Consider the following 20,411-nt stretch of genomic DNA (forward strand, 5'->3'; position numbering starts at 1 on the left):
TCTATATTTTATTATAAACTATAATGTGACTTGTGCTATTATCTAGTAGTGGTAAAAAGAAGCTTGCAATTAGAATATATTTAGAAAGGTTCTAATGGATACTGTATCATTCTACACATTATCTGGGTAACAAATCCTTAAGGCTTGATTCTGTTTATGTTGCTAATGCTCAATAAAGTAAACTTGTCTCAAGTACTCCTTGATTACTATCAAGTCCTGATCTCGGCCTCATTCTGATGCAATTGACCAAGCATTTAGCTGGTTTTCTTCTCATGTTCACCACTGACAAACATCGACACACTTGAAAAACATGTTGGATAAAAAGATGTATCTGTACCAATCTTAGAAATTTGTAACACTATGTAGCAAGATGGAGTCTTTTGGGAGAAAATGCCTTAGTGTTTGATTAGAAGACCAAGTACAGGATGAGATCTGAATGTGAAATTCAACTGGAGAGAAGTCCATAGAGAGCTGACTTTAGAGTTTTTCAAATTTTCATCTCTGTGAAATGAGTTTCCCAAAGAAATTAATTTTATTATTTGCAATGATAAAAGTGGAAAATTTACACCAAAGGAAAAATAGCTCTGCTCAATTTGGCTCTAGTCAAATTATGTATGGAATATTGTGTTCAGCAGAGAAAGATGCTCATTGACAAATTGGGAAATATACACAGGAGAGTAATCAGTAATATGAAGGACCTGGAAACCATGACTGATGAGAAACTGAGGATGTTAAGCCTTAGGGAAACCAAGACCATTATCTTCAAATGATTAAAAAGTTAAATCATTGTGTAGTGTTATTACTAGTGCAGAGACTAACATTTAAAGCTACTATGTGTCACATACGGTGCTAAATACTTGTACCCATGTGATATCACTTCATTATAGCCCAAAGAACAGATATTATTACCTCCATTTTACAGCCATCTGTTCAAGCTCACAAAACTAGTCATAGCAGAAGTAGACTTGGAACCGATCTTCCTGATTGCAAAGCACAAACTCAAAGTCACTACAATCTACTGCATGGGTCTAGAGAGGACAGGTGGGACAAACTGGCAAACATTAAAGGACAAATTTTTCAGTTCAAAATAGTTAAAGATCAGGGTAGTTTCATATTCATCTCTGTATGTTCTGGACCTATCAGAGTGTCTGGAAGTTTACAGCTACCTGATAACGCATGCCCATGAGACCATAAAGAAGAATGGCTTAAAGACAAAGAAGCAACCTAAATGTCTGCTGACAGATAAATAGATCAAGAAAATGTGGTATATATATATATATATAATGGAATATTACTCAGCCATAAAAAGAATGAAATACCATTTTCAGCAACATGGATGGACCTAGATTATCATACTAAGTGAAGTCAGACAGAGAAAAACAAATATCATATAATATCACTTACATGGAATCTAAAAAATGATAAAAATGAACATTTTCACAGGTACAGAAAACAAACCGATGATTACCAAAGGGGAAGGGGGGGGGAGGAGGGATAAATTAGGAGTTTGGGAACCACAAGTATAACTACTATGTATAAAGCAGATAAACAACAAGGATCTACTTTACAGCACAGGGAATCATATCCAACATCTTATAATAACCTATAATGGAAAGGAATCTGAAAAAGAATAGATATACATGTATGCATACTGAATCACTTTGCTGTACACCTGGAACTAACACAACATTGTAAATCAACTATACTTCAATAAAAATTAAATTAAATTAAAACTAAAAAAAAAAAAAAAAAAAGAATGGCTTAAAGCTTATAGAATAGGAGCCCCTTTGTGGTAGTAAACATGCTATTGTCAGAGTTGATCAAATATTTTATCAGAGGCTGGATTCCCAATCATTTATTAGGCATGTCACAGATGAGATTCATATATGTTTGGAAGTTGAAATAAAGGTCCTCAAACTCTGATATTAAATCTTCTAATGTATTTTTAAGTAATATCCTTAAATCTGGAAGGATTATTCCAATACAAAACAGTGCAGAAACTGCAGTGGATAGGTTCTCATGTGGGTGTCCCATCATCCCTACCTCCTGTTGTTCATGCATTCATATAAACCCCTTCCTCTGGGTGGGAACTATGATTTGCATCTAACCAATGGAATGAGGCAAAGGGATGGGACTCCACCCCCATAATTACATTGCATTCTATAGACCCTGCTTGCTGGCTTGATGAAGTAAACGGCCATGGTGGGAAAGTTCCTGTGGCAAGAAACTGTGGGAGATCTCTATGAGCTAGAACTAAGGGTAGTCTCTAGCCAAAAGGCCAGCAAGAATCTAGGGCCCTTGGTTCTACAGGCAAAAGGAAATTAAATCTGCTCAAAATCTGAGTGACCATGGAAGTGGATTCTTCCCCAGTCAAACCTCCAGATGAGAATACAGTATAGTAAGCCCCCTGATTGCACTGGGACTCCTGACCCACAGAAACTGAGATAGTAAATATGAGTTGTTTCAAGCTTGTGGCAAATGGTTATAGCACAATGGAAAACTAAAGTAGTAAGCTAACAGAAATAGTCCAGGCAAGAGACTATGCAATCCTTAGGTGCAGTGGGGACACAGTAATAAAATATACAAGTATGAAGGTCACACTCTGGAGGCAGAAGTAACTGGTGTTAACACTGATTATACTTAGCATTCAGTAGCTAGTCAATGTCAGAGGTAACCCCAAAGTTTCAAGCCCTCATGAAGAGAGGATAATGGCTATCCAAAAAGAGAGACATCAAGCACATAAAAATGCCATCAACGCCTCCCAAATGCCTAGGCAATGACCTCCAGATCAGAGCCGTGTGGTGTGCCCAGTCCAAGGGGTTAGGGAATTCTAAGACTGTTATTTGGTATCTGGGCTTCAAGTCAGCCTCTCTCCAGGTCTTGTTCTTGACCAATGAAACTATTAATTGCCTGAGCAGACTTTCTTCTTGTGTGTCCTGTGGGAGATGTTACAGGTCTCCATCACTGTCCCAGGATCTCTGCCTGTCCTTCATTCCAACTTCATCTTCTCTTTCCGATCATGAACCAAGTACTATTAACCCCCACCAAAATTCTTGTTTTGTTTGGTTTTATGGGGGAAAATGAGTTTAAATGCGATGAGCCCTGGCAGAACCTCTCCAGAAATGGTTGTTATTAAGAATGCAGAGTGTCAGAGAGAAAAATCATTATGGAAAACAGGCCAAAAGAGTCACGCAAATAGGATGCAGTGGTTGAAACAGTGAGGCCATCAAAAGAATGTGTAATGAGATGGCTGAAAACATAAGTCTCTGGAATACCTTTATAAAGGAGTTAGAATGTTGTAAAAGAGCTGGCTTTTCACTTTCTTCATTTTTCTTCACACGAGGCCAACATCTTGCAAAGTCACAGTAAATCAAGGTGGGGGAAGTGTTCGGGAGAAAATGGTTGTGTCAAAAGCTGGAAGGTGGGAGTCAGAGGGATGCATTTTGGAGGAGACAGGGAAGATGAGGACAGTTAAAAATATACAACCACTTTTCTGACACTTATGAGGTCACCAGTTACTTCTAATAAGATTTCAGGAATTTAAAGAATTTTTGAGACAGGATGTAGAGGCCACACTTTGAGAAGCCAAATAATGAATGGAAGAGTCCTGATCCTACTCCAAGGTCAAGAAAAAGGGTCATAAATGAACACACTAAGCAGAGGCTTTACCTGTTATCTCTTTACTCCTCACTGTATGAGGTGGATATATAAGTTCTGCTTTACAAATGAGGGCACTAAGTCTCCAGAAGTTGACTTTCCAAGGTCACAGACCTAGAAAGGGCAGAGCCAGGGCTAGGATCCTGGTTCATTTGGATTTGAGCCTCTGCCATATGTGTCTCCTCACATCAACCTCCTGCAAGTTCAACTTAAACACCAATCACATGGGGATGTAGAAATATCAGTAATGGACCTGATGTAATGAAGAAAGATATCATCATGGAAATAAAGAGGAGTATAATGTCTCCTTTTATTGAGCGAGGATAAGGAAATTAATATTGAGTCCCAAGGAGGGTGAAAGGTCCAATGCCATGATCATCCTTACAAAAGGTCACAATTATTTAACATGAGACTTACTATATGCCAGGTAGAGTTCTAAGCTCTTTATACACATTAACCCATTAAATCCTCCTTAACCACCCTGTGTTACAGGGACTCTTATAGTCCCTACCTTAGAGAAGAAAGTGAAGTTCAGAGAGGTCAGGCCAACTTTCTCAAGGTTAAACCATTCGTAAGAGCAAAACCAAGGCTTAAACCTAAGCATTCCGTCCCCTAGGTTTGCACACACAACCTCTCTCCTGTACAGCCCAGTAAGTAACCAAATCAGAGTATAAATCCAGATCAGTACAATACCAAAACTCATGTTCTCTCTACTATGTCACAGGGATTGCAGAGCATATAGATAGAGGCAGAATCACAAAGAAGTATTTCTAGAATCTCTTAGTTTCAAGAGAAAAAACAGGTTTGGCTGGCCATTCAAGAGATGTCATTGGCAGAAGTGCGAGACCTGTCACCTGGTCCTAAAAAAGCAACGTATCTAATTTAAGGCCTTCTCAGCAGGAGCAGAGGGTTAAGCTTTCAAAGCCCTTTGCCGGAGTTGTCAACTAAAGTATCAGAGAAAGCATGACTCAGCGTCTTCTGCACAAAGGAATGGAGTCAGCATTGGATTAAAGTTTAACCCTGGGACAGAGATGTCAAACAACTTGGAGCAAGAACTCCTGGGTGGCCAGAGTGCACTGAGCATATAATAAGGTCAACTTCTAGGTAGGGGACAGAAATGGAGGAAGGCTGGGACTAGGAATAGATGGACCACTGTGTGTGGGGAAAACTAACAGCACAGTTAAAAGAAGCAGGGATTCTGGACCAAAAGACCAAATTAGGAAGCCAACTGCTAAATAACCATCAGGTAGTGCCTCCAAGGTGCAGTGATTGACACACTCACTGGTCCTAAGTATGTTTATTTTTTGTGTGCCCCGGGAGCTGCCAATATCTGGATATGACTAGTCTGGAATCTTAGAGGAAATTCACAGATGAACTGCTGGCTGGGTGAGGTGAATGAAGGCAATGGAGGAAAATCTGCTTGTATTTTCTAATGGAAACAAAGGGGAGGAAAAGACTTTCAGGGTGAACAGAAGCAAACACATTGTCCTCTTGTACCTCTGAACTGACTTCATCTCTCTTACTTATTTGATTTCTTTAATCAAATGTGCATTGGTTTTTTTGTTTGTTTGTTTTTAAATGAGGCCACTTTGAGAAATTTGGCTTCCTAAGACTAAATAGGACAAATCATTTGTCAACAACAGCAACTAAAATCATTGTGTCTTTCTTGGGCAACTGTTCAAAATTGCAAACACAGCCTTAGAATGAGGATTTAAATCATAACAGGAGTTTCCAAACAATTCATTAACTTAATTACCATAATAACCATTACTTAAGGAAGTAACTTTAATCCCGCTGAATTACTCAATTAACATTTTTCAGATGCTGAAAAAGAATAATAGCACTGAACTAATAGTCTATGTCCTAAAATGAAATATGATTGAGCTAGATTATCTACATGCCTAAATTCACTTCACTTGAACTTTGAAGCTTGTCAAATATTCTGGTGGCAAATCTTCAAAGTTATCTGGGCCAGAACCAAGTAGAAAGGGCTCACCAAGTAATGAAATTAAAGTGCAGTACCTCATCTTTCCCTGTGAGCAAAGTATCTTCCAAAATTACTCCTGTCTCTGAAACTAGTACTTTTACTCTGTACTGGTTAATAATTCCATTTGGTTGTCGTGGTTTCTTCCAAGTAATTCTTATTTGCGTGGCTTCTACTTCTGCAACCTGTAAGCCAAACACCACACCAGGAACTGAAAAACAAAATAAGGAGAGGGAAAATTAAAAATACACTCTCAAATTTTTAAAATTCTCTACATTCTTTGTTCATGATTTAAGATATGTAAGCACTTCTATTAGAAAATAGACTAAAACAATTTACTTATTTATTAATAATTAAAAATATATAAGATTCTTTAAGTATACAAATATTTAAAGTTAAATTTCTACACATTGTTCTAAAAAAATGTACATAAGAAATAGGATAGCGTGGAATAATTTCCCCAAATCAAAATGTCGTAACACTTGTTCAAAACAAATTAACAAAAATAACTTCCCAGAGAAAGTTGTTTATGGATGATTAATGTCCAGTAGAAATCTTGAAGGCTTTATAATAATTATAACATACAAAAAATATCCAGAACACTTTGAATGTAATACCATGTAGTTGGTAAATTCAGTTAAGCTAGTTTAATTTTATTACATAAAATTATTTAAAAAGTTGACTGATTGCTGATTTTACAAATTAATTATGTGACTCAGATTTCAGGTGCCCTCACTCTTTGCAATAGAAAGAAAAAGAGGGAAAGAGTAACAATGGATTTAAGATGAAGTACCAAGTACTTAAACAAGTTCTCATTTGAAAGTCACTGAGTGGTGATCATTTTGTAATGTATAATAGTATCAAATCACTATGTTGTACATCAGAAACTAATATAATATTGCAAGCCAATTATACATACATACATACATACATATTTGTCACCAAGTGCAACATCTAGGAAAACAGTGCCACAAAATAATGAACCAAAAATAAAGCTGCTCTGGGCTTTTGTCCATTTTTTGTATATAGATCAGTTTGTGATTATAAATAGCTAATTCACCCCTCTATCTTTAGTTTTCTTATCTATAAATGGGTGTTATATTGGTCCTATCACTATACCAGGTTATTATAAGAAACAAATGGTTCAAATGACTTTACAAAATGTTGGTTCAAGAAAGAAAAAATGTGACATAAAAGTATTATCCCTTATGATTACAATGTGGTACATATTAAACTCATTTTCTTAAGCTGAGATATTTCACAGTAGTATGTTTAGTAAATTCCACCTAGAAGAGGAGTGATACATTAGGGGTATAATACAAATGAAAAATGACTCTGTTCTTTAAGGTAACAGAAAGGAACTGAAAATTTGTATCACAATTCATGTAAGTATTATTTATAATAATGAACCTAATTATGCTTAAGTAAACCACACAGTAAACTGTATGGAGTTTTCATCCAATAGATTGAATTGTTTCTTTGTTAATGTGTCTCTACAAAGTAACCAGTAAAAAAAAAAAAAAAAAAAAAAGAAGCCTCCTAGATATGGTACCAATATAAATAATTCCAAATATTTGTTCAATAGTTAATGGCTAGATGGATAAATAAGTCATTCTGGACTGACCATATTATTTGATTACTGCGGTCAAGTTTCCAGTGTCCATTATGGAGAAAACCTGGGCTCAAACCTGAGAAATAAACATGGGTACACCTCTAATTTGCTTATTCTTGGAATTCTCTTTTTTTCTAAAAACATTTTGGTATATCTCCATATAGAAGGATTTCCCCACAGGTGTTCTAATCTGAAAAAAAAAAAAACTGTTTGACCTCTTTGAAGGATGGAGGAAGAGTTGTAGGCTAGGACCCTACCATTCCTGATTGATTCATTCATCATTCAACAGAGTGAGCATTCATCTTATGGTCACCATTCTAGGCACTTGAGGGTAGAGGGAGGAATAAGACAGAATAAGTCCTTTGCACAGGCTACCTCTTATACAAGTTTTATTTCATTAACATATATTTTCCTAAAGCTTATGTTTCTACCATCATATTTACCAATATACTTTTTCAAGAGGAGAGGAACTTTCCAATTAACAGTGTAGTGTGAAAATAACACAGCCATTTAAACACAAAGGTCCAATTCTACCTTTCCTTCACATTGTATTTTAGGATAGCTATGCAGACAGTTTTAGTCAGTACTGCATAACATAAATCATAAAGGAGATTTGGCATTTTTCCACTGAATTTGAGCTTATGTAGAATCTCAACTAAAGATGCCAATTTAATGACTACATTGATCAGATTAATCAGGTAACTCAACTCTGTCTACTATACAATGAATTGGTCAGTTTCATGTGATGCAACAAAATAATGTAGTAGGATACCAAAAATTACCCAGCAGATCAGAATATATATATATATATATATATATATATATATATATATATATATATATATAATAAAACTTGGTAAGTATTGCCCCATGACAGTAATGCCTAAAATTACAATCCAAGTAAAGGTTAAGTGGTTCTATATTACCCAAAAAATGGATTCCAAACTTGTGTAAGAATGACTGCAAACTTCTTTCACTTTCTTTTTTTTTTTTTAACAAAAGAAAAAGCCTAGAGAATAAAGGAAATGGGAGTAGACAGTATTGTATCTTGTCTTTAGAAAGACACTCGATATGTTACACCACAAATTCTTATGGAGAAACCAGAGAAGTGTGGATTAGATCAAACTCCTTTAATATTGATACCAAATTAACTAAAGAAAATCAAACACACAAGGCAATTATTCATGGTTCAGCCTCAGTTCTGAAGGTGTTGTCCATGGGGACTACCTAAGAATCATTCTCAAGTCAACACATCTATAAATTTTACTAGTAAATGAGAAACAGAGGATACATATAATTGGTACAACGTAACTCAAATAACTAAGTTTTCAAATGAAAAACTCCTTAAAAAAATGAAATAGAGACAAATGGCACAGGGTAAAGAAAATGCATTAAAATAATTTTTGCCATTATCTAGCAAATTAAACTTCCATTAGAAGTGCATTTTAAAAAAATCTACTGAAAAAATAAGTCATAGAGCATCCTGAAAAACACAAAGCTGACAAGTCTCTCAGTGATTTCCCTACAAAGATGCTACTACTATTTGCAGAAAGTAGCAAGTTGACATCAGTGAGGACAAAAGTCTTCACATCCATAGTCTTCTTATAGAGGAGTAAATATGGATTTCACTATTTTGTTTTTAAGAAATGGTAACCTCCTTAAAAGATATTTGACACTAATTACAGAGAAGTTTAAGGGGATACTGAACCAGCAAATTTTACATAAGATTTTTTAATCCCCAAATAATAAGAAAATGCTGTTGCCTATATTATATTCAGCAACACTGGCTCATTTTGGAGTGGGCAACTCTGCTATTTTATACCTTTAGAGATGATTAAATTGCCAAATTTTGTAAAATCTTCTCTTCTTCATGCCTATGTAGAAATCTGTTCAGTAAAATATTAAGGGGTAAGTAGAAACCTTACAAAATGCATAGGATAACTGCTTTAACAACAGCATGTTGATTTTCTTTGATAATCAAAGTAGACTGTGGACCGTAACAATCTCAGTGTTAATAAAATCAGCCCCATTATAATATGTTGACACATATTTTCTATTAGAAATCAACTCTATTTTTCTATGACTATCTGAAGATTTCTTAGAACCCCAGTTGTTTTAAAATATGTTAATTTAAAAGCTGATCCTAATTAATTTTTAAATACACTATAGACTACTTTTAAATATGGAGAAGAAAATAGAGCAACTTCAATTAGAATATAAAGAACCCTGCTGTATTAAGGAATGAAAAGAAAAATCTAAAATTATAGTATCAATTTTAATTGAAAGTGCAGAGTTCTAATGAGTTATTAGATTGTTCTCATGTAGCTTAAAGACTACTTTAATGCAAAGTTTTAATTAGTGGGACCAGGATTAATTACTGCTGTCAGAGCCTACAGTCCACTGAAATTCCTCCTAAGACTGAACCACCCCTGAGAACTCCGCCGGGAGGAGGCTGGCATGCAGAGGGAAGAACTGCGCCTCTCCTGCCCTTCTAGAAGCCCACCTGCTGCCAGGGGGTCCTCCTGAGAGCCACCTGGATGGGGTCTATCCGGTGAGTAGCTCAGGAGACAGTATGAAAAAACTTAGGATAAGCTGCTCGCTATGCAGGGCGAATAGTTATCTATTCAAAATAATTTGGTGTGAAAAATAATGTGAAATATATTGAACTATGTCCTTAGAATTCTACTTATTATTTTGTCAGGAAAAAATAAAGGGAAAGAGACATTTAAGTGATATCCAAAATAAACAACACAGCATCATACGTGGCAATGTGTTATCTATTTCCCTGTTTTTGTCAAATGCTGTAGGCGAAGAATAATGACAATGAAACAAAAATCTTAAACTGTGGGTTCAGCTGAGGAGCACCAAAATCAGCTTGACCCGAAAGAAGACTGGATTTTAGTTACATAACATGAGAATAGAAATTAGTTGGTCAATTGGGTTGTCTGAGAAAATGTTATTAAAACCAAAGTCAAGGGCTCTAGTTTGCTGAGGGTCAGGTTGCGTTGTGGTGTTTGATAGCCACCCATAAATCTGCCTAGATTTCTTGAAAATGAAGAGCAGGTTCAGGTGGAGATGGGGGACACTTAAAGTCTAATGGAGAAGACATATAATGCTAAGACTCTTCTGAGAGAAACGGAATGGAAAAAATTTGATTTGAAAATATAAGAACATTTGGCTTATGAGTGTGCATCTCTTTTTTAATCTGTGTATTGAAACTATATACACATTAAGATTTTCATTTCAGATCGATATAACTTTTACATTCTTTTAACAGCAAAATGCTATCAGCGGTTAATTGTTCTTTGAAAAGAGAAGAGGACAAAATTCCCTAATAGTTGCTGCCCTCTCATGGTCAAACACTTGAATGATTTATCTGATGACGTTACTCCCAGTCTTGTGTGTGTTGGTGTGCAGGTGCCTATGTGCACACGTGTGTATTTAATTCACATGTTACTATATGTTAGCTATCACACAAACAAAATCTGAAAACTTTTTCAAGTTTTAGTGTAATTGTAAAGAAAATACTGTATTCTCAATAATTACAATCTACAATAATTGCAATCTTACAATTAAATAGAAATGACAGCACTGAGCAAGCTTGGTGTGGGCCCAGAAAACAGGTTGCGCCATGGTATGGTGACATTTTTTTTAAACACTACAATTTTCCTAAAACTGTGATCTTTAATATACACAAATAAAAAATTTCTTTGGGAGAATTTTTTTAAATAATTTCAGTCTAGGCTGGTAAATTTGTATTATGCACCTTCCAGGAATCACCCCTTGCTTAGAATGTCCTTGTGATTATAAATATACTTTATTATAGTCATTGTGGGATATATGGATTCCTCTGAACATTATTATGTTGGAAAATAGTCTATGTTAACTAATATGGGTTAAATCATGTTAAAGGTGTTTATTTGTTTAAGTCTTCTTGAGATTTTGCCAATATTGATTGTGAATCATGTAGGCTGATACTGCACTTCATGGTTCCTAATCTTAGTTGATCTTTGGTCTCTCTTATTCTGAAGCACGCTATGGGTTTAATCTTCTGAGGAACACACGTTCAGAATGTATTAGGGAGCAGTCTGATGAGGAAATAACACGAATTGGGTAAATATAAACCAAGTAGATTCTAATATAACGTTTAACCAACCAATGCAATAATATTCTCATTAACACACTAAAGGAGATATTCTTACCTTCTGGAGGAGTAAAGACTGAAATATTTGACTTGGGTCCAATCCCTGCACTGGTTTCAGCTGCAACATACACGTCATACATTGTAAATGGTATTAGATTACTGAATGCAAATTTAAGGTCTTTTGTGCTATTATCCAAAATCCGACCTGCAAAACGCAAAAGATAACTTTGGATTATTTATTCATCAAGTATGTAATCATTCTCACATTTAAGTACAGAGCAATTATAGTGTTAACCTTTGTTATGAAAATTTTAAGAGTGAATATATTTTAAACATTTAGCTCTCATAGTATTGCATTGATGTCAATTTAATTAAACTGGAAAAAACATGAAAATCTTCCTGTGTTTAAAAATACTTTTACATAATCATAAGGCGCTGTTGAACTACAACTTTATTTTTGACATATTTAAAAGGGACACATTAGTTTTTACCAACATAAAACAGTAACAATGTTTGATACTCAAATTCATTTAATTAAAATGCTAATAGTCTCATTATCTGCTATAAAAAGATATACTGAGAAAATTTCTCTATTAGCTTCTAAGCAAAATTCCTTAAATCTCAACCTTACCTCTGAAGAGTTCTTTCACCTTCTTGCTCTAACTTAAACCCGGTTCCACCTTAAGAACGCTGCTGCTGTTCCCTGCAGCCAACCCAAATAGTGACAGTCTATTTTTCCCCAGAGCCCTCAAGTGACTAGGCGCTCAGGTGTGGTATATGTTCCCCTTGCTCCTCAGTGCCCTGTCATAGACTATTCTGGCTCCCTCCATAGAAAAGCTCACAGCTGCAGCTCTCATGTCATCAATGACATCCACCAACTCTCGTGGTTGTAGTCATCTTCCAATCCCGGGGTCACCCACCCTCATTCTGGATGGTTTAGCTCCTGCTTCGATGTCACTTTCTTCAATGCTGCCATCTGAATATGTGATGATTTCAATACCCCTGGAGAGAATCCTTAAACCATTCCAAGCTCTCCTTAAATAATCTAGTCCTCCACCCTATCTCAGTCACTCCCTCATGGTCATAAATTAGACTGTGCTGTTACCAGTAACTGCAAATCCTCCATTATCTCAATTTCATGTAGCTGTCCCTGACCACGCTTCCTATCTCCTGCTCACTTATTCTAGAAGCCAGAACCAACAATTTTTCAGTCCCCCAGGACCTCCAACTCATTTATCTTACTACTTATTTTATTTGGTTTGGTTCCTCACCACTTGATGTCCACTCTTCATCCAGCCTCAATGTCATTGTCAATAATAATCACTGCCTTACCTAAGCCCTCTCTTAATGAAGGGAGCTGGAGAAAAACACAAATCTGCTCTGACTGATATCACTTAATTCATCCCCATGCTTGAGCTCTAAATGGTGCCCAGCACTTCACTCAACTTCACTAGGGCAGTCACTCTCTACTCTTCTAGATGAACATTTACACTTTCTCTTCCCAGTTGATGGTCTTGCTTCTCATTACACTGGAAAAATTAATCATACCTATTTATAGCATCGGCACCCATAGACTCTGCCTCACAACCTGTTACAATGGACAAAGCATCTGTATTCTTATCTCAAACCATTCCCTACATTTGAGCCAAAGATCTCATTTTCTGCCTACACGAAAACATCTTTCCAATAATTCTTGCCTTTTTACATCGTTTTTTCCTTTTTTCTTTATTCCCATCAGCAAACAAACATGCTTTGTTTCCTCTGAAAAGAAAACCTGTTAGCTCTGCTTACCTCCACTCCCAATCCCCACTTCCATTCACTGCTTCATTTTGCAGCAAAACTCAAAAGAGTTGTCCATCACCCACTGCTCCAATGCTCTTCTCCCATCCTTTCTTAAATCTACTCCGATCAGGCATTTACCCCACATACTGCATCATAACTGCTCTTGTTAAGATCACTAATGACTTCCATGTTGCTAAATATGATAGCTGCTAGATGCATCTTACTTGACTTATCAGCCTCACAGACAAAAGAGGAAGTTTTAGAAAATAATCCCAAATAGAAAAGGTGTGTCTGGGTATCCATGTGTGTCTGCATATTGAAGCAAGAGGGGAAAAAAAAAGACCAGCATGTTTTAGGTCTACAATTATTTCGGAATTTTAAGAGCATAAGGTAATTAGGGATGAGAAATAAAGGTTACTCGTGTAATTCATGATAGATCCCTGGAAGTTTTAAAATGAGTAATCTGGACCTTCATCTATTTTTCCATTCTTCCAAGTAAATGATAATATGTTAGCATATGTTATTTCATTATTCACAGAGCCATAGAACCTCAGATTACAAAAGAATTTTAGAGTTTACTTAATTAACTTAGAACAATAGTTTATGAATCCCTCAAAATATCTGGCAAGTGGATGTCCAGCTCCTGCTTCTTTATAAAGATTAACTGCTATATTATAAAGTTGCCCATATAGTTTTTAGAGAGCTCCAATTATTAGAAATGGTTTCCTTATTCTAAGTAGAAATCTGATTTAATATAACCAAGCCCATTGTTCTTCATAAATCTATTTGCAATCAGAGTAAGTCAAAGTCCTCCTGTTCAAATATTTGAAGACATGTATCTCCTCTAACACTTCTCTTCTTGAGGAGTTATCTCTTGTTCTTTCAGCTCTTTGTCATGAAATATGGAACATGGACAGTGTTTTACCATCCTTACAGATACTTATGGTTTTAAACAAAAAGTTCAGAGAGCCTCACCTTCCTTATTAGTTTTCTATTATTCGCTTTAATTACAGGGTCTTCTATAAAGAGTTTTATACTGAAAAAGTTTGATAATAGTAACTTATTTTATATAATTTTTACTCCAAATGGTAAACACAAAACTGATTAATACTTACCTGATGGTCCATATAATTCAACTCTGTAACTAAATTTTCCTGTTACTATAGTTGGTGGGTCCCATGAAATTGAAAAGGACTTCCCTGTAATGTTGCCTGTTATACAGTTTTGTGGTGGTCCTTCAGGCACTAAAATAATTATAGAGAAAAAAATGAATAAATAATAGATAAATACTTAAAATTTACGTTAAAGGACCTTATTCAATACACAAAACACAGAATCAGAAGAAAAAATAAAATATCACACATCAAACTTTTTTTCCACTTAAAAAAAGCAAAAAATAGACTATGATTGAAGAATTTGAGTAAGTGGTGGATCATTAGATGAAATTCTTATTGGCAACAATTACTAGTTTTATTTAATGCTGTATATGATTACACACGGTGCTTCATTCCTATACGGTTCATTGTACAGTTACACTGCTCTGAAGCATTTACATGTATTGCAGTCAACAAGCCCTGGGTATCTGGCTTGATAAACATTGCCCCTCGGGTATAAACAGGTAGATGGGTCAAAGGAATAACTTAATCTTCAGAATCTATTGGTAGTGATTTTATTTTTTGTATCAACATCAATTTTGTATCAGTATCAATATCTGTATTTGGTTCTGAGAGGAAATTTACAACTTACATTCTAATGTAATATTGGTAACATATAAAACTAATAATGATATTTTAAAACAGTCTGTTTTTCATAGATGTTTCTATATTTTACTTTTTCTTTTAATTGAAATGAAACATTCCAAATATTTTTAAAAACAAAGTTCTTGTCTACCAAACTTCACGTTGTGTGACCCACAGGAAATTCTTTCTCTTTCTTTCTTTTCTGTAAGAATTTAAGAGTGTGGAAGAGGAAATGTTCTGAGTCAAAAATATTTAAATCAAGAAAAATTTCAACCTTACATGTAATGAAATAATAAGACCTGATACCTACATCATCAGAAAAAAATACTACACTATAGTGAAATTATCCTATCAGTAATAATTTCCAGTAACCCCCCAAATTATCAATCATGACTCAATGCCTGATACTATAGATTCAGTATGGTATTATGTAGTATGGTTATATATGCATGTGTGTGTATATATATACATTTATATGGACACTGATATAATATCATAGCTAAATATATAAATATCACATCCAGAAATATGTACTCTTAGAATTTAGTAGTAATAATAGTACCTAATTATAACTCATTTAGCACTAACACCATCTTCCTAAGACAGATACTATTCCTGCCTCCATTTTTCACGTAAGGAAACTGTAGTACAAAGAGGCTACAGGTAGGTATTTTTTAACTACTGTTTTTATCTGGTAATGAAATGTCAACCTCATGATATTTCTGCTCCTGCAGGAGTTATCTCCACACCTGGTAACAGCAATATCAGTGAGAGAAGTCACCTACAGATGACTATAAAAGATGTAGAAGGGCAGAGATGATTATGAAAAACTGCTGAGATCACAGAATGCTTAAAGCTGATCTAGTATCACGGTTATCAGCTCAAGAGTCTTTTCTTTCAAATCTCCTTTCTCCTTTTAGCGGCTTATGTTTGTATCAAAAAAGAGTACTAAAATTGAAGATGCTCGAGATGGGATGCCTATTTTTTGTTATTATAAGGGAGAAAAAAAATTACTGAAAGGGAAGGAGGGTTTTAACAAAAATATCTATATGAAAAAATTAAAGATTATTCTATGAATAATTTAACTTTTTTCCCTACAAAAAAAAAAAAAAAAGAAGAAGAAGAAGAAGAAGAAGAAGCCATACCTGATTCTGGTGTCCTGACAATCGTACTATCGATATAACCTGCTTCAGTCGTAACAGCAGAAACTTCAAAAAGATACGTTGTATAAGGTCTCAAGTGTGTCACTACAAAACTGATAGGCTCTTTCCACACAGAGTTAATGTTACTCCGTGCCAGCATGCTCGAAGGATACGTGGTGCGTGATGGAGGCGTAACTCTACCAGGGGCTGGAGAAGGGCTGGTTGTACTCCATAAAAAAGACTCATTATTATCCTAGTGAATAAAACAAACATCAATGGAAAAACAATATGGTATCACTTGGTGAAGATGTAAGTGTAATCCATGTTTTTCTTTATACTACAAATGCTATTCTTAATTGGTATCGGAATGTGTATGATAAAGAGTTTAACAGATTAATTTACCCATTATAACTGTGGACAAATTTGCTAGATTTTATTTATACCATTTATTGTTCACAGTTATACCATTAATACCATTGTCCACAGTTTTAGAACAGAACATATTTATTGCATTCCTTCTACCTTAAATCTCTCTTATGAATAGAATTTCATGTGGCTTTGAATAAAGGTAAAACCATAGCAAAATCATTAACAAGAATTTTTTCAATTTATATTAGAAGGGCAAGAGCCAAAGAGATGAAATGTTTTCCCTGTTGTGAAATTTCAAGCATAGGTCCCAGGTCCCTTTCTGACTGTCACTATCATTTTTTTTTCTGTGTAAGTATTTGAAAGATAAAGCCAATAGAACATATATGCGTATGTGTGTGTGTGTGCCTGTTTGTATTAGAAATATATCCTAATTTAAAACTTTTTGAGACTTTTATAACTTGAGGCATTTAAAACAAAAGTAATTTTGTTTGTTTCTTCATCAATAATATCACAAAGATCACCAAAATTACTTTTTAAAAAGCATTATTACAGTACTTCCAGGGATTTCACAGCAACGTCTAGAGTTATAACAAAGTCTTCACTAAAGATAATATACAACAAAAACAATCTACTTTCACAAACTTAACCTTCACTATTCCCCTCTCCTCCCGTCACACAGGAGTATTCTTTTTTCCAGTGATATCCTGTATTTTCCCACTTCATGGCTTATAAAGTAACCAACCTCCACCCTCACATAATCTCCACTTATCCTGCCTCCAAGGGCTATCACAAATGTTGTGCCTTTCAGTGTTTCCAGAGCTCGCAAAGTGATTCTGATATCTCACTATTCTCAAACCCTACTCTAACTCTACCTTGAATATTGCCAACTGTACATAACATGATACTATAACTTAATACTTATGTAATTAAATAACTAGTAATCACTTTGGTAAAATATACAGTATTCATACACTGGAAACCTTAAGGTGTAAGTTTACCTAAAAATTTTGAGACATAGAAAATGTTCCATGATGCTTACATTACATTCTGGCAATTTCCCAGTCAGGATGTCCTCCACTCTAATTGAAACATCCTTCACTACTATCCCACTTCTGGCATGTTTGACACTTATTTTGAAGCTGGTAATTTTGCCATTTGGTTGCCAAGGTAAATACCAAATCAGGTTTACTGCTGAATAGTTAAAGGCCTCGACTGTGAGATTCACCACTTTTCCTGGAGCTGGGGAAGGGAGAGGGATTGAAGGAGAGGAAAAAACATTGTTATGAAACTTAGAATAGCATTTACCTATTTGGGATGTTACATTTCCCATATTACATGAAATTAAATACACAATATATTGGATAAAACTTACTTGGGTAATACTTCTAAAAGTATATTTAATTTTTGCCTAAAATAAATAACTGGAAACTGGGCCCAAAGAGTTGTGTTTAAGAGGCAAAAAAGCTTTACTTCACGTTTATTTGGCCAATATATCCATCAATAAATTATTTCAATTAAGTCTGAAAAATTATCAATAGCTGTTTGTGTTATACAAATTTGAATACTGAATATCTTACTTCCTAAAATATTCTGGAATTATGTAAATTTCTTAGATAATGAAGAAGTGGCGAATTCAAACCATTATCCAACCATCTGCACCAAAAAGCACACCTGGGTCTCTGGAATGCATGTTAATATTTAGTATCTACTATAAAGTAGATATCAGCCAATTGCTTGTGGTTATTATATTTTGACTTTTATACACCCTCAAAATCAACTTTCATCAGAACTCATGATACTTTGTTATCAATTATTAATCATCTGCATAATAATAATCTGTAGGCTATAATTTTAGTTGGGATGAGATAAACATGAAGCCCAAATGAAGAAAAATACCTATTAATTCAGGTTAAGTTATGCAAAACTGATGAAGTAGAGTAAATAATCAAGGCCCTTTATAATACAGAACAATCGTGACAAGTCACTACTGAAAGAAAGAAAAACAGAACAAGATATTTGAGAAAAAAATAATATAAATGATAGTAAAAGTACTTAGTAGAAAGAAACCAAGTAACTAGAGTTTAGGTGTACATTGTAGAGAAGAAAGCCAAAATATGATTTGTAAATGAAAGCCATATAAATTGTATAAGAAAGTTACGTCCTGGGAAGGAGAGCTGTATACAAATGATATGAGTTAAACAGTAGAAATTAAGATACTTAAGAACAGCTGCATTTGAATGAAAAAAACACAATGTAACAATCTGGGAGGGTGATTAATTATTAATAATGGATAAAATAATGGACAGAAATTTTTTTCTTCAAGGGAAACTGACCAATGGATTTAAAGCTTGAGAAGGATAATGACAATATGATAGCTCTCTGATACTAAAGATTTAACACAAAAATTTCTTTGGGGTAGATAAAGTACAATAAAGCAAAAGGAAAATGTTTGTCAAAGAATCAAAGCTTTAACATTAATCTTAATTATGCTTTTATATTTCTTATTTGTCTAAATTATGCAAATTTTATAAGAATGCCTGAAATGTATATATATAAATAAAACAAACTGCACTCAAGCTGGCCCATTTCCAAATGGGCCTTAAACAACAGTCACTGAGGAACCACTCAATGTGCAGAGAAATTTGAATTCATAAGGTAATCAAACCTTTATTAAATTCCAAAGCATGATTTCAAAATATTTTTAAAAGTAGACCAAATACCTTATGTAGATAGAAAACAATTAAACCTGTTAAACAACATTTAGTTTAAAAAGAGGTTAATTTTATTAACTTACTTTACATTATTTTTGTCTCAATAAAATCTGTGTTTTCTTTTTGTGACTTCATGGTGTCTGAAGACTAATTCTGGCTCTTTCTACAGTTGGCAGGTCTTCCCTAGTTTAAATATTCCAGTTTCTACTTTTGGACTTTTAGGTACCAAAACCCCATCATCTCTTGATTTTTACAGTGAATTTATCCATTTTGATCCAAGTAAATACTTGATACTAAAGTACCAAAAAGTTCTGTTTATAAGTCACTTCATCTTTAAGATAAGTCTTCTACAAAATTTCAGGACACAACTAGAGAAGACTTGCAGGAATACACAAGTACGTGAAAGTACCTACAACTTTTCAAAGTGTACATTATACAGAACATACATTTTTTTTTTACCCAGAAAATAAATTTCTAAATCCAATACAAAGAGTTCTAAACAAAACTTTCCTACATTTCTAAGGATCCATCAAGTTAGAAATGGAGATGCAAGAACTATTTCTAATATTGTAAAGCTAAAATAAATTCTGCATTTGCATGAAATAATGCTGCACAGGAAGTTAAAACTGAGATTTTTGTGCCTGTGGATGTAGTATCAGCTTAGTACGTGTAACAGGTTAACCTTATACTTTTCCTAGTATTTTTATTCATGGAGAAAGAAATTACTTCTGGAATAATAATAATAATAATAATAATAATAATAATAATAATAATAATAATAATAATAATAATAATAATAATAATAATATTTTAAAAATGGTGTTTATTTATCCTGCAGAAATCGTCCTTAAATTTTGGTTCTATGTAGCATAACTAAAAAAAAGTACTTGGGGAAAAAATTAGAGACAATTGATCTAACTAAATTTAGATTGACATTACATTTTTACCTCTTTACTTTTTCTTTTTTTAAAGATAAGACAAGAGCAATTATGTAATTATGCAATTTGCCCAAGAAAACACAGCAAGTCAGAAACAGAGTGAAACTCCTATTTCCAGGGTTATTTTCACACTATCCTACAGTTTCTCTAGTTTGTCCCAATCATAACTTGCCAAGAGAGTAAATACCTCTAGAAATTATGTCAGTTAGCAGAATATATCCTACTGTACAGCACAGGGAACTACATTAAATACCTTGTAATAGCCTATAATAAAAAAGAATATGAAAGGAGTATAAATATATATAACTGAATCACTATGCTGTACACCAGAAA

At 34.3% G+C, this 20,411-nt stretch overlaps 1 protein-coding gene across 5 annotated transcripts in view; it reads right to left on the minus strand.

Moving 5' to 3' along the window:
- PTPRQ (protein tyrosine phosphatase receptor type Q) overlaps window positions 1-20,411 on the minus strand; it is a 220,239-nt gene that overhangs the window by 152,606 nt on the left and 47,222 nt on the right. For all 5 annotated transcript variants that reach the window (XR_012510803.1, XM_045519424.2, XM_074375351.1 and 2 more), the window contains exons 23-27: window positions 17,469-17,668; window positions 16,064-16,313; window positions 14,295-14,423; window positions 11,456-11,602; window positions 5,680-5,852 (exon numbers count right to left, since the gene is read on the minus strand). Coding sequence is in view for 4 of the 5 variants with exons in the window: in XM_045519424.2 (XP_045375380.2) it covers window positions 5,680-5,852; window positions 11,456-11,602; window positions 14,295-14,423; window positions 16,064-16,313; window positions 17,469-17,668 (899 nt within the window). In the remaining variant the exon portion in view is untranslated. The remainder of the gene's footprint in view (window positions 1-5,679; window positions 5,853-11,455; window positions 11,603-14,294; window positions 14,424-16,063; window positions 16,314-17,468; window positions 17,669-20,411) is intronic.

This window comes from Camelus bactrianus, chromosome 12 (genome assembly GCF_048773025.1).
Source record: "Camelus bactrianus isolate YW-2024 breed Bactrian camel chromosome 12, ASM4877302v1, whole genome shotgun sequence".
Classification (NCBI taxonomy): Eukaryota; Metazoa; Chordata; class Mammalia; order Artiodactyla; family Camelidae; genus Camelus; species Camelus bactrianus.